At 33.2% G+C, this 13,968-nt stretch overlaps 1 protein-coding gene across 8 annotated transcripts in view; it reads left to right on the forward strand.

Annotated features, from left to right (window-relative positions):
* The window catches only part of sv (paired box protein shaven), a 288,001-nt gene that overhangs the window by 107,456 nt on the left and 166,577 nt on the right, over positions 1–13,968 (forward strand). For 6 of the 8 annotated variants that reach the window (XM_074171805.1, XM_074171808.1, XM_074171806.1 and 3 more), the window contains exon 1: positions 12,978–13,282. The exons of the other annotated variants lie outside the window; for them this stretch is intronic. In XM_074171805.1, coding sequence (XP_074027906.1) covers positions 12,985–13,282 — 298 coding nt within the window. In that variant the 5' untranslated portion in view covers positions 12,978–12,984. Of the gene's footprint in view, positions 1–12,977; positions 13,283–13,968 lie in introns of those variants that run through there. 8 annotated transcript variants of the gene reach the window in all.

A 13,968-nucleotide genomic window follows, 5' to 3' on the forward strand; every position in this document is an offset into this window, starting at 1 on the left:
TATATGTAGTTAGAACATAATACTGTGATTTTTTTTCTGTGGTTGTAGTAATGAAGACGTTTATTATTATTATTATTTAAGAATTCTGATTGATCCCAATATCTCAAAAAAAAACTTATAAAATATCACGATTTTCATCATGTATTTTTCTACAATTGTAGGATCTCTTGATTCATACATTCACATCCATCCATAACATAAAACGATCAATATCAAATGCAAAAGTTTTTGCAATAATATACTGGGTTAGGTGAGGTGCCCTCAGTGAATCCGTTCACTGATAGCAGCATGTACACGCCATTATTATTTACCATCGTTTTTTGTAGCGATACTGGCAGACACACGGATGATACACATCTCGCAAACGTTGGAATCACGAACAAATTGCTGTTATGAGGCTCAAAAGCGGCGTATCGCAACTCAATAACATTTCCTTGAAGTGTTAGCGTACTGAAATCAAAAGGTACAATCGCAGAATGAGGTGTAAACGAATAGAGTCGGTCTGTTTTGTTGGACAGTGTTCGTGTACTCACTAGGGAAAAGTCTCCGAAGCCCGAGGAATTCTCCTAATGGTTAAATCACGAACAATAGATAGAGTTTCAACGTGAAGGCTACTTCAGTTTTATTGGATTCTTCAGCGGCAACAAAAACAAGTCTGAGTCAATTCTGTTCTCAGATGATTTTGTTCCTTACTCAAAAGAAACAATCTTATGAAGGATCGAATTGATCTGCTTGTTCTTATCAAGGAATCATGATTAGCACTCTCATAAAATAATTATTATGTACTTATCATTAAATTATCAGTCTGGTTTTACGAGGACCTAATGAAATGGGGATTATTTACCTGATTTGCGAGGACCTAGTGAATTAAAGTTCTTCCTTTGCTTGAAGTTAGTTAATGCATCCTTCCAATCAATTTTGCATCCTAGAGTCAATTATCCAACTGGCTCATAGGTAGCAACTATAGTTTCGTAAGTGCAGCTAGATAGAGATAGAGTATAGAACATTTCAATCCAAGAGTATTCACAATTGCTACTTGAGGAAGTTATTGTTTTGCAACAAGTGTCGTTGTTTTCGTAAAACAGGTTATAAGAAATAATTTTACAGTAATCTAGTGTTGAGCAAGTGGGCTTGCCTATGTTTTGGAATAAAGACGTTATTCAGCCTAAAATAGTTTTTTTTTTCGTGATAAGTGTCACTGACGATTCCTCTTCTGGAAATTCCATCTATGTAATCGAAAAACCTCAAATCATAAATATAAACATTGATGAGATTCACATCAGCAGTCAATTGCAGAGTTGTTTCTCAATATAGACCGATAAATAATAAATAAATTTCTATTTATATCTGCAGCTCTCACTGCAAGCAACTGGAGATGTTACCAGAGCTCAAAAGCGTCGCATATATGATCAAGTGCCAGGCAGCGCTAATCAGAATCAGCGTAGATCTCATCATAGTGATACCAATTTGGTTCATTAACATTGGAACTGATGCTGAAACATCTTGAAACAATTTTGAATAAGAAGTGGTGATGACTACTTCTCCTACAGGTCCATCAAAACGCACAAATCACGAATTGTTGAGTTTTCAAATATTACAATTTGAATATGCTAATTTTAGTAGCTGATACTAACGGATTCACATAACTCAATATGGTACAGTCCTAGTATCTGTAAATTTTTAATTTTGTAATTCTCAATCATAAATCATCAGGTATATAATCATACTTGAAAAGAAGAGCTAAACCAACATTAGTCAATATACAAATTGATAACTATTTATTTTTGTTGAAGCTACAGCAAGTCAATGTTTGTTATCTTTCTCTTGAAATTCAGTAAAAATGAAACAATTACAGTTGGATAATAAGAACAATAAGATTGAAAGTGTCGAGTAGGGCCATAAACGTATTGATAAATATGGGAATTCGCCTGTTCACATCTAATTGCCTGGTAGCCATGCACTGAAATGAGTAGGCAAGCCTACCTAGGCATATTCTGTATGTTAAAAAATATCAGTTAGAATGAAATGTAATCGGTTATGAAAAGTGTGGAGATGATAAAAAAATTGATTGAACTTATTTCATTCAAAATAGCTAAGAAAAATTTTCGATAGGCAATTTATCATAGGCATGTTTGTTAATGGATTATATTTAATCAAAATATGTCTCATCAAGTTATCTGATGGGTGAAGGTCGATCTCCTCTCTCCTCTACTATTACCGTTATGTTATTATTTCTATATGTATCTAGACGAATCATTATCTTACATAGTTATTTCAAAAGTTTTTGAAATAGTTTATTTTTGTCACAAGTAACTGTTCCAAATAAAAAAAATAAAACTTCATATAGATTCTATATGGAGTTTTATTGGTTTATAGAGCAAATAGAGGTAAGATCACTTTGGCCTATAGACAATCGAAATAACATACTCGTGAAATATTTAATATGGTCCAGTGATCTTGCGTGTCTGCGAGCTCGTTTGCGACCAACTCTCGAAGTGTATATTCGAGCGTAGACCAGATGATCGCGTGTCAGATGCAGCCATACCGAGGGCGTTAAAACAGAGGTCGCAGGTCATACTAATCGCAAGAAAGTGAACACGCTGCACGGCCTCTACCTAACACCTCGCGGTATCCACTTTATTTCTGCAGACATATTCATATCCATGCCAAGGGGTATGGTACTAACTCAACTGACCGATCTTGACGTTTATAGTTTATAATTATGAGCACCGAACACTAAAATGATGAAATATTCTTTCGAGCCATCTCAATGTTGAATAGCATAGCACTGGGACAAATTCAGTACTAAACTATTTAAGAATTTTCGAACAAATATAGTATTGTGGACTTTAGAAGAATCAATAAAATTTTCTAACCCCATGTCTACCTCAGTGAAGAAGGACCACAAATTGATTTCGATATCGTTAGCATGTTTTTTGTGACTATTCAGCTTGGAATATGATTTTTCTCCTGAAATAATATCAAATTCATTAAACTAAACAAGTATAGAAAATAATAATGTTGTGGAAGAAAGGGAAAACTACCAATATTTTGAAAACGTTCATTATCAACTTCTGAAGTTCTTCAATATATTTATGAAATGATGTGATAAAATATAATATTACCTATATCATATATAATATGTATTGAGAGCATCTACGTGATTCTTGCATCATGTTAGAAAAAATACTTGAGAAATTCATCAAACAGTGTGAATTTTACTATTATTTTGAATAATTCAATGGAGTGAATTGATCATATTCACAATCAGTGTCATGAAAATTGAGGAGTATGGAAATGAAAATTGCGTCCGGTAACATCAAGTTAATAGAATTAAAGTAATCGTTGAATCGAAACAATAGTATATTCATTTATTATTCATCATATATCGAAGGTCTCATCAAATGAATCATTGATTGAGTACAACGGAGACATCAACCTGAGTTCAAAAGTATGTATGGGATCGTTGCTCTAAACCAATACGTCGAAGTAGGCCTCTTCTGTGGCATCGCTTCCTCGATGAACCAGGATTTCTTTCCTGCAACTTTAATTCTTTGGTTTTGGAATTGTTAAGTTCCGGTGCTATATGAATTCTCTAAAAGTGAAAAGTTCTGGTTATTGTCGACTATTTATTCGGGTTCACTTGAAACTGATTTGGGGATTTCGAATCATTAACCGCCAATAACCTCCTGGAGGTCCAGATTTGGATTCAACTCGAACTCACTGAACGAACTGAGATTGTCTGTGAAAATTCAGATTTGGATTCAATCAACGTAAAATTAGAAACTTTTGTTTGATATACAGTTTTGAAATCAATGAATTGTTTCATTTTGTAACCCAATATTTTTCAGAGGTGAATGTTAAGCCATTTAATGAAGGGTCTGTAAAAATACATACTTTACAGTCCACCGACAGATATGTCATTTTTATTGATTTATAAAAATGGTTTTTCTGCATTTCTCAAAAAATTTAAACACAACAATGTTGAAATCTTTTCAAAACAAGGTTGTGAAAAAGAATTCCTATAGAGGGTATAGAGTATATGATTTCAAACAGTATTCGACATACTTTCCGTAATCGCATTTCCCATTTACAGCTCATATTTAGGAAACCGTAGAAGAAATAATTATTATATCAAATATAAATCTAGAAAGTTCCGAGTAAAAAATTCACTCAAAGTACGGAAGTGTAATTGTTAGGTACTAAACCGTGAATATTATATAAAATGTTGAACATGTTCAAATAATAATAACCGAACATCGTTTTTGTGTGCGAGTTTCTCTTTCTAATAATTATTCTGTACAAAAATTCTTTGTTTTCACTTTACACTTTCCATAGCTTATTAGTTGTTTGAAACACAATCAGATCATTTTTCAAAAGAGAATGATTGTTATTTTATATTTTATTACGAAAACTACCTTGTGATGGTTGAATTTCCATAGGATAATTTTTTGTGTAGTTATAAATTGAAAAGTGATTAACCACCATTTTGTCGCGCAATTTTTGACTAAATTCGATTTCATCTGAATTATCGTGAAAATAGCAGTTTACTCATTGTATTGTTTTTCGAAATTTTCGATGTAGTTTATGACGATTAGGTCTGTCAACATATAACCATCATTATTTTTAGTCATCTCCTCTACCTCTGAATATGTGAAACTCACTCAAAACGAACCACTGTCATCGATGTCGGTATCACTGTTTTCCTATAGATTTCGATAAAACCTTCTTTATCAAGTTCAAGAAGAGTCAAAATAACTCTGTTTAAAACCTTTGATGTAGTAATGAATATTACTGGAGTTTTATCTCCAACACCAAACCATTATTTTCAACACCTCGACACGTGTTCCAATCACCAAGTGATCATCTTCAAGACGAAGATTATACTGTTTGTCATCATCAAGAGGAAGTTCGAACAAACAGTTCAACCTTCTTCTTGAAGATGATCAGTTGGTGATTGAAACACGTGTTGATCTTTTAAAAATAACGGTTTCGTGTTGGGGATCAAACTCCAGTAATATTGATCAAAATTGATAGCTAGTATCATAAGTTACTCATCGAACTGTATCATAATAAATAATTTATTTTCTTATTGAAATAAATAATGATATGTCTTATTTACTTCTTCTTGAAGATGATCAGTTGGTGATTGAAACACGTGTTGATCTTTTAAAAATAACGGTTTCGTGTTGGGGATCAAACTCCAGTAATATTGATCAAAATTGATAGCTAGTATCATAAGTTACTCATCGAACTGTATCATAATAAATAATTTATTTTCTTATTGAAATAAATAATGATATGTCTTATTTACTTTACAGGTAAGTTCAAGGACGTTTCTCAAACTGAGGAGAATGAAAATAGCATAGAAGATATAAACAGTAAGTTCTATTTTCACATACATTTCAGTTAGTTAAAAGATGTGAATGACTCAGTTTTTGGACATATTCACGATAATTAACAGAATATTTCTTGGTTCATTCTCAATTGTAGTAGGAACACAAAGTTCTTGATTCATTTCCAATTGTAGTAGGAATGCAAGGTTAATTCATTTTTTGTACAGCTGATGAACTGGTCGTACTGAAACAGTTTCATCTGCAAAATGAAAATTGTGCAAATCAAGATAAAATGCATTGTGTGCTCATATTCTTTGTATGGAGATATTTGACTTCACAATAATCCTGTAAAAAACTGATCATTTTCAAAATATTCATTCTTATTCACAAATTAGCGAATATAAAAGTTAATGTTTTTCTGGTCAACATCTTGGAATCCCTATCTTTGCAAGAAACACAACCAGCTATTAGACATAGATAGATAATTGAATAGATCGATAGACTTCATCAAAGCACACGGAATACTATTCAACCCATCATTCATCATATATTAATAATAAAGCAAACCAGGTTTTCAATAATGGAAGGTAATATTGATTTCATGCTGTAATAGTGCTGCTACCTCTCTCAGAAGTTGGTATTCCTGGCAATAGGGATGGAAACAATTGAATATTTTTCTCTGTTTTTCAAAGTTACTATGAAGTCGGATATCTCCATTTCCTATTTATCATACTGGATACTATCGCTACTGAATAACTTACTATAAAATTCATTACTATAAAACGTAGTGTGATCAATGTCCCGGATGCCCAAGAAAAGTATCGATTTAAATTTACAGAGCAGAAAGATTCCTTACCCATTCCTTTCCGTAAAAGGTGCTTCTGCAAGCAACCGCTAGATAACACCAGTGGTTTGAAAAACACATTTTTAACGCTTTAAACTATATGCAACAAGAATATTACCCTTCACAGAATAAGAAAAATATTTTCATCATTATAACTCGTGTATGGTAAAAGATAATAAAATAATTGTGACTGTTATTGTTTTTCAAACATGTATACTGGATAATACATATATAAAAATCTGAGTTAAATTCAAAATCAATCAACGAAATTATAATGATGAACTAGGTGTTATTTCTTTCTGAGTTAGTTGAATATAATTGCATAGACATCAATCACAATATATGTATTTCCCAATAGTAAATGCACATTTATATGAATACAAGTACTATTTCCAGTGGCAATAACTCGTAACAAAATTCAAAGTTAGTTCTGCATATACGTGAGTTGATGCTTTGCACTGCATAGACGTAGATGCCGTTGATAATAGGAATAATTTTCACTTTGGATAATAATTGTTCATTGAAATATGCATAAGAATACATCAGTTAACTATTCGGTAGTATATACCGGAACGCTAATTAGACTATAACTTTTATTTGTGAAAATTGCTAAATTTATTGCTATCATGGATAATAGTGTTACTGATTTTCATCTAGTAACAGGTCAGTGTATTCATAAAAAATGAGTTGTTTCATAAATCTACCGAGTTTTTCTTTCTCTCACCTTTTCATTGATCTTCGTCCACATTCTTTGTAATCTGATCCACCTGTCTTCAAATCGTTTTTCAAAAATATCTGTTAGCAAATCATAGATGTTTTGCAAATTGTCCTAAATAACGTTGAAGTAATTGTTTTCAATTGGTGACCATTTGAATTTGGAATGCTCGTTTATTCAGCCATTCCTAGATATCATCAATTTTTTGGTTCACTGCCAATTTGGTTGCCCAATTTCAAAAAAATAACTTTCCTAATCCAGACTACATCAATTTTTCAACCTCAGTCACATTTTTCTAAAATTGAAATCGTGAATCAATGAAATGCCTAGATCACTATTGAATTGCCGACTTGGAACCAAACGTCCTTTAGAAATAATCAATGAGTAACCTTATCTGAAAAAGAAATACAGAAAATAAGTACAGTATCAATTGAAAAAAGTCAGGCTTCAACTTCAACTTTCGAGGCCAATACTTTGAGTAGTCGGCTTTTTAGTTTCTTTTCAATCAGTTTCAACTAGTAAATAAAAGAGAGAAATGCGAAAGGTTACATAAATGAACTTCATCAGTATTGATTACGAGTATGGAGACTTTTTGAATATCTGAAAAAAATGGGTAAAGGAATAGGCGAATTGGCAACTCCAAATATCACTAGAGAGCATAAATTTAATAATACTGGGCAAATGAAAATAAAGAAGTATAACAGTATTTTTCGTTCATGAAGTTTTCCTTACAGATGATTCAATTTGTCTTCAATATATATCTCTTTTGTTCTCTACTTTTTCAACTACAGAACAAAATCTTAAGAAACAGAGAAACCGTTTCTATCGTTTTAAAAGTCACAAAAAACCTTTTTTTCAATAATTTCAATGTTTCATCATTTCATCAACTCATATATTTTGGTTATCAATTTTAACGTTGATAACTTCATTCCATATTATGGTATTATGGTAAGTGTAAGTTGTAAATTAGAGAAATAATTTTTAAGTAACTGGTAAATTGATAGATAACAGCTCTCTTTTCACAATATTGCTTTGAAAACAAATACTACCGCTCAATATAAAAATATTCCCCAGTTTCTTTTCAATGCGCACGACAATGGATATCATTATTTTTCTGGTCGACTGCTCGGTAGTTGGACCATATATCATCCGTTGACGTGTCGTAATAGTATGATAATATGTACACACTCCGGGTCGGGCAATTTTTACTAAGCAGATTACAATATCAATCTCTTTCCCGAGAATCCGGCAGATTGTCTCATCTTCAGACATAAGCTCCTCCTGCCGACAAGAACGAGGGCATTTTCCGGGTTCCCTATTCCTCGTGGAAATTAAGGTTAATGCATAAATTGTGGGAGTATTGCTTCCTTGTTGTCCTGGTAAATGAAATATTTTTCTTTATGGCACATTCATTGTACTGAAACTAATATTCAGTTGCTGAGTCCTTTTTTCCACTAAACACTATGCAGGTAACACTTACAGACAATATTTCAATATAGTAATTGAGATGTTTTAGTATTTATCTCAATTTCACGTCATCCCAACCTTGAATAATAATAAACACAGAGGTAGAGGCGCGTATAAATTTGTAACGAACTACTCGTAACGTAACACCAAACATGTTCAGCTAGTTGCGATGTGTCACGATTTGCTTGGAGATTCATTTTGACTTTGGCCGTATCAATTATGTCGAAACAAGCAAAAGGCAATTGTTACGAACGAAATTTTACAGTATTTCGTCGCCACTTTCCGCAACGTAACCTAGTTGTTGTTACGTTACAGGTTATTTGTTACAAACGGATACGCGCCTTGACATTTGCAACATGTATGAAAAATAATCATTTATTTATACTTCTGGATTGCCTTATATATAGAGGCATTTGAAATTACAATACAATTTTCTAGCTCAGAGTCTTTTGATGATTCAGAAGTGGTATTGGACTATGAAGTTTTTGGCATACTATCTTTTGTTACCATATAATAATTAATATTTTTGAATCAAACTTTTTTGCTTTAGATGAATGTAAGCCTATCAATAATTTTGTAGATTAATTTTTCAAAGAATTTTATAAGAATATAAGAAATGGTAGCAAACTCAATCTGAAACAATTTCGACGATAACTTTGAGTTCTACAATTTTTATTATCAAAGGAGGATTTCAGCTATCAAAGATTCCTCCAAAGCTAGGTACTGAAATTGAAAACGTTAACCAATAGTTTCCAAGGCAGATACCACATATACATTGCTTCTTTCTACAAAATAATATGAGAAATTAATTACGGGATATATCATTTGAAGAGCTTCCATGGTTTCGTTCCCAAATATTTTGGAAAATTAATTTGTGATAAAAATATTCGAATGATTTTACCGTTACCACAGAAACCAAAAGAATTTGCATATTATATAATTCAAAGCGCACAAAGATTCTATTCTGATAAAAACAATTATCATACCATGAAAATTATTGACTTAGGTTATTATTGACTTAGGTAACTGAACAACAAAACAAACTTCCTTCCAAAGTTTCTTTCAAAGTTATACGAATAGGCGCTGATACAAGTGTTTTCACAAAAAACTTAAAAAAATATACGTGAAAACTAAGAGTTACGATTGGTAATAACATTTTATATCAATATTATGACGTAGCCCTCCACGGATCGTATTTCATGCTGAAATTTCATCTCGGGTGTACAATCGTTCGTATTTGACATTATCACAACGTTTCGTCAAGATCCTACTTGCCATATTCATGTACTTCGCTTGGTAGCTGAACTTGAAACTTTTATTTATATTTCTTTATGAAGAGTTTTCAATGATGTTTTTGATTATTTTGTAATTTTTTTCCAAATACTATATGATATTAGAGATATTAAAAGCCATTGGGGTTTCTCCCACAAACTAACCTCTCTTATAAAGATGTTACTTTCCAATTTCACCTTCATTATACTATTTATTTCGACCTATATTTTCGACGGCAGTGGTAGAATAGACAGCATGGAAAGACTACCGCGGTTACCAGATTTGTCGCACCTTCACTTTTTGTGTGGATATTTGAGAAGTGAAATTTTTGGGACAAACATATTTAGAAGATTGCTCGAAGAAGTGTTTTCTTATCATTCCGGCAATGCTTCGGATTTCAAATAAAATTTTCATTATCGTATTGTCTCGAGTGGTTATCAGTTTGAAGAATTATACAACTGAGTTATGAACAAATTCAAGTTTAAGTTTTCCATAAAACTATTGGCGGATCTTGAAATTTCTAAGACTTTCGTAAAGGTATCTTATTTGTCTTTTAATAATGCCATTAAAGTATTTTGGGGTAAAAGTACATAATCTGGGCATATAGGCAGTCGTCGAATGAAAGTTGTAGAATCACAAGAAGCCTTCATGACCGGAATCACCATTAGAGAAAACAGAATCCGGGCTGATAGGCTGTGGTCGAATGGTACTGCAAGTTTAAATATACCACGTCGTACCAGCCGTATTATATGTATTCTGTCCAACCATGACTTCGGCCATGAAAACTTATTTAATTATATTCTGGGGTGATTATTCTCATCCCCGCTCGGGGATAAACGTGAGGAACAACAAATTCAAAACAGTGGTCCACTTCAATAAAAAATGGAAGGCTTTGCGTTTTTGAATTAAAATAAATCTGTCCATAGATAAATCCGTGGACCTAATTAATTGCATGAGTATAAAAAAATTATTCATCCTGTATTTCAGTGGCACGAAGTAAGTACCCATGGAAAATCGGCTTTCAACGTGCGGTCTAACACACACATGCACCGTTCCATAGCCTCCTACGAATTAATCACACCTTGACACCATCCGACTCTAATTTCGCACCTCTCCGGCGAGATGAACGTCTGTCGTCGAGATTTTTCTTCAGTAGTGTGTGTGGTCTCCACGCTTCTCGAAGAGGACCTGGCGATGCCAAAAGGCAACGGCGTGTGACCCATACTTGGCGCTCGTGCCCAATGAACAGATTTAACACTGCTGCCTTTGATTCGGCGGATGTTTTACTGATTCATTGCGCTTTATTAGCCGCCCGCTCGATGCTGCTGCAGAGTCCTCGCCGTTACGGTGGCTCGAATTAAAAAGCGCTGCCTTACAATGCCTCATTGTTTTTGTTCGGCTGATGATGCTCTACGGTGGTATTTGTAATAAGAGGTTGTCTACCCGTTTCGCGACAATTTGCTCAGATTTATATCAAGACGGTTTGTACCGGTGTACAGGATGTTTCAATACTAGTCGTTGAGGAAATTTAATCTCAAAGATATTTTTGAATGATTTACTTTGTGACTCCCTACAAATTTAGTAATGTATATATGAATATGACCAACATTGTTATTGATTGATTATGTTACTTGTGTTTTAATTTCAATAAAATGCATCAGTTTCTCACTGAAAAACTTCTCAACTCTGAATATAGTTCGTAACAGGTTATGAGTCTAGTATGCTTCCACAGCAGTTTAGAAGGATAGTGCAGAATCGGGTGTTCAAAACTGAATATAATGGAAAGTTTTTTTTTCAACACAAGCACTACAGGAAAATCGTTGAGGCGCTCATAGAGCGGTGCCTGTGAAAGTATCTATATAGAAGAAAGACAAATCTCCAACCTTTCTTCGATGATCCAGACTATCAAGGATGCAAGTTATGTTCGCGTCTCCAATTAGGCAGATGGCTCTTTTCTGGATGGAATCCAGCAACATCAGGGTATGTTTGGGCGCAGAGATCCAAACATGAGAACAATACTTCAAAGAAGGTCTGATCTGAGTTTTATAAAGCATCAAAAGTTGTTGAGGTGTGTTCAGTTTTCTGGTTCGGAACAGTGTTCCAAGCTTTTAAGAAGCAGCCTTTGCAATTCCAGCGACATGATTGTATCAAGACATAATGTTGTCCATTTCAACCCCCAGCAAACTTATCAAAGTTGAAGGATATCGATGTAGGAGTTGATTTTGTTGGGACATAATCACCTGTATTTCAGAAAAAGGCGATGAAACTAGGTACAATCCGAAAAGGAAATGAACATGCATCATCCATCATGTAGCTCTGGAATCAAATGAAAAGTTGTACGTGGACATTTCAACTGGTTGATATTTGAAGAAACAATTTGCCCAATTGGCCAAATGTGGACAAAAAAAAACAAAACAGTGTATGAAATTAATAGGAGTATCAGTCGATTTTGATGTGTAACAAAACTGAACATATTCATCTTAAGATTACAAATGAGAAGATGAATGTTATATGTATGTTATAGATCCCATCATTGGTGCTTGACTGAATTACAAGTACATTTCCAGACCTAATAGTCCTTAGAGGATAAGCTTAGGTAGGAAAAGACGAGAACATCTTTCTTCACAAAAAAGAGGCTGCCAAAGTCGGTCCTTTGCAGAGGCAAGCTTTGACAAGATTCGATATTCGAAACTTTATTGCCTTTAGGAGCATCGTTCATTATCGATATTCGCGAGTTGAGTCTTTCGTCCATTCATAGATGAAGTTCCCTGAGGAAGGAGGCCATCATCTTTTTCTATTCAAGCTCATTGTATGAGAGTAGATTAGTAGAATAATACATTCTCATTCCAGTCTAGTACCATAGATGGGATCAATGATAGGTCGTAACAGTGATATCTGGCCTCAATCCTCAACTGATGATAAATGTATTTTTTCTACAGCGCAAAGTGAGATACATGCAAATCAGCGTTTTTTGTAATCATTGTTTATTTCGTCACATTTTATCGATATTATTAATATTTTCCATTAATTATTTAGATTTTTTGATCTTGATATTTTCAGTATTTTTGATAATTCATAAATTTTTTTCTAATATTATCCTCATAGATTTCTGTTGTTGAAACTTTTTTATTGAGATTCAGTACTCCTAACAATTGTCAACTCCATTTAAACAAATATTTCGTTCGAATTCTCTTTATTACTTATCAACTTAAAAGTGCCATACTTTCTTAACTGAATTTAATATTACTTGCGAACCCTTTTCTGAGATAATTGGACGCCAGTGCCTTATGTGGTTTTACACTGGCACCATAAAAAATATTTGTAGTTTTTGCTGATGGCTAGTTACCATCATGGGACGAAAGCAAACGGCATCAGTTGATCTCCATGAAATTTTCAAAACATACTTCTCGCACGATAAAGTTTCATCGAACAAAAAACACAGTTACGTTAAAGAAAGTGTCAGGGACTACAATACTCCCAATAATAATCATGTAAATAGTGATAGTAATGTAATTGATAGTGATGGAGAACTTTTCACATTGCTGGACGATGACGAATATGATGAAAATACTTGCTTGAATTTCAGTTTCGACGAGAGATTTCTAGAAGAGGAGTCGTACGAAGAACAAAATATCTTGTGTTCAGAAGGTACATATTATCATAAATTCGGGAACTATATTCTACAGGGTGTTTATTAAACATGCGGCTAAAAAATATAGGACTATCTCTTGGACTAATTCAACGATATTTTGTCCTTTGATAATTTTTGATAGGGTGCTTTGTTTCGACGATACGGGGTGAATTTTATTTGTTTCTTCATAGATTTTGACAGTGGAAGTCGAAACTAGTATTATTCAACAATTAATATTATCAACCACCTTCCAACAACACTGTGATATTTTTATAAACACCCTAACCTGACTTTTCAACAAACAGCTCAATATAATCGAGAACTGTTAAACCTCGCATTCACCTAATCTTGTTCCTGGGGCTCCCTATTGAAAGTTTCGAAAATGCTAGCTCAAAGGATCATTTGGTGTTTTAGAAATGAGATTCACTAGAGAAAATAAATCAATAGAATTGTAGCCAAAATCAAGTAACACTGTTCAATAATAATCTCACAATATACGGTTACTTGAATACATTATGCATTTTCATCAAGTAGTAATCACAAGAGTGGAATAAACTTTTTCAATTTAAATGAATATAGTATTGTGTGACATTTTGGAAACTACTATTTCATTCGGAAAGATAAATTTTATCGGTATCATTCACAATTCATGAATGACATAGACATCATATAAAATTTCATTGATGGACATTAAACAAATATA

This window comes from Leptinotarsa decemlineata, unplaced genomic scaffold (assembly GCF_025532065.1).
Source record: "Leptinotarsa decemlineata unplaced genomic scaffold, Ldec_3_MD MMD2_tig00000035_RagTag_RagTag, whole genome shotgun sequence".
NCBI classification, from domain to species: Eukaryota; Metazoa; Arthropoda; class Insecta; order Coleoptera; family Chrysomelidae; genus Leptinotarsa; species Leptinotarsa decemlineata.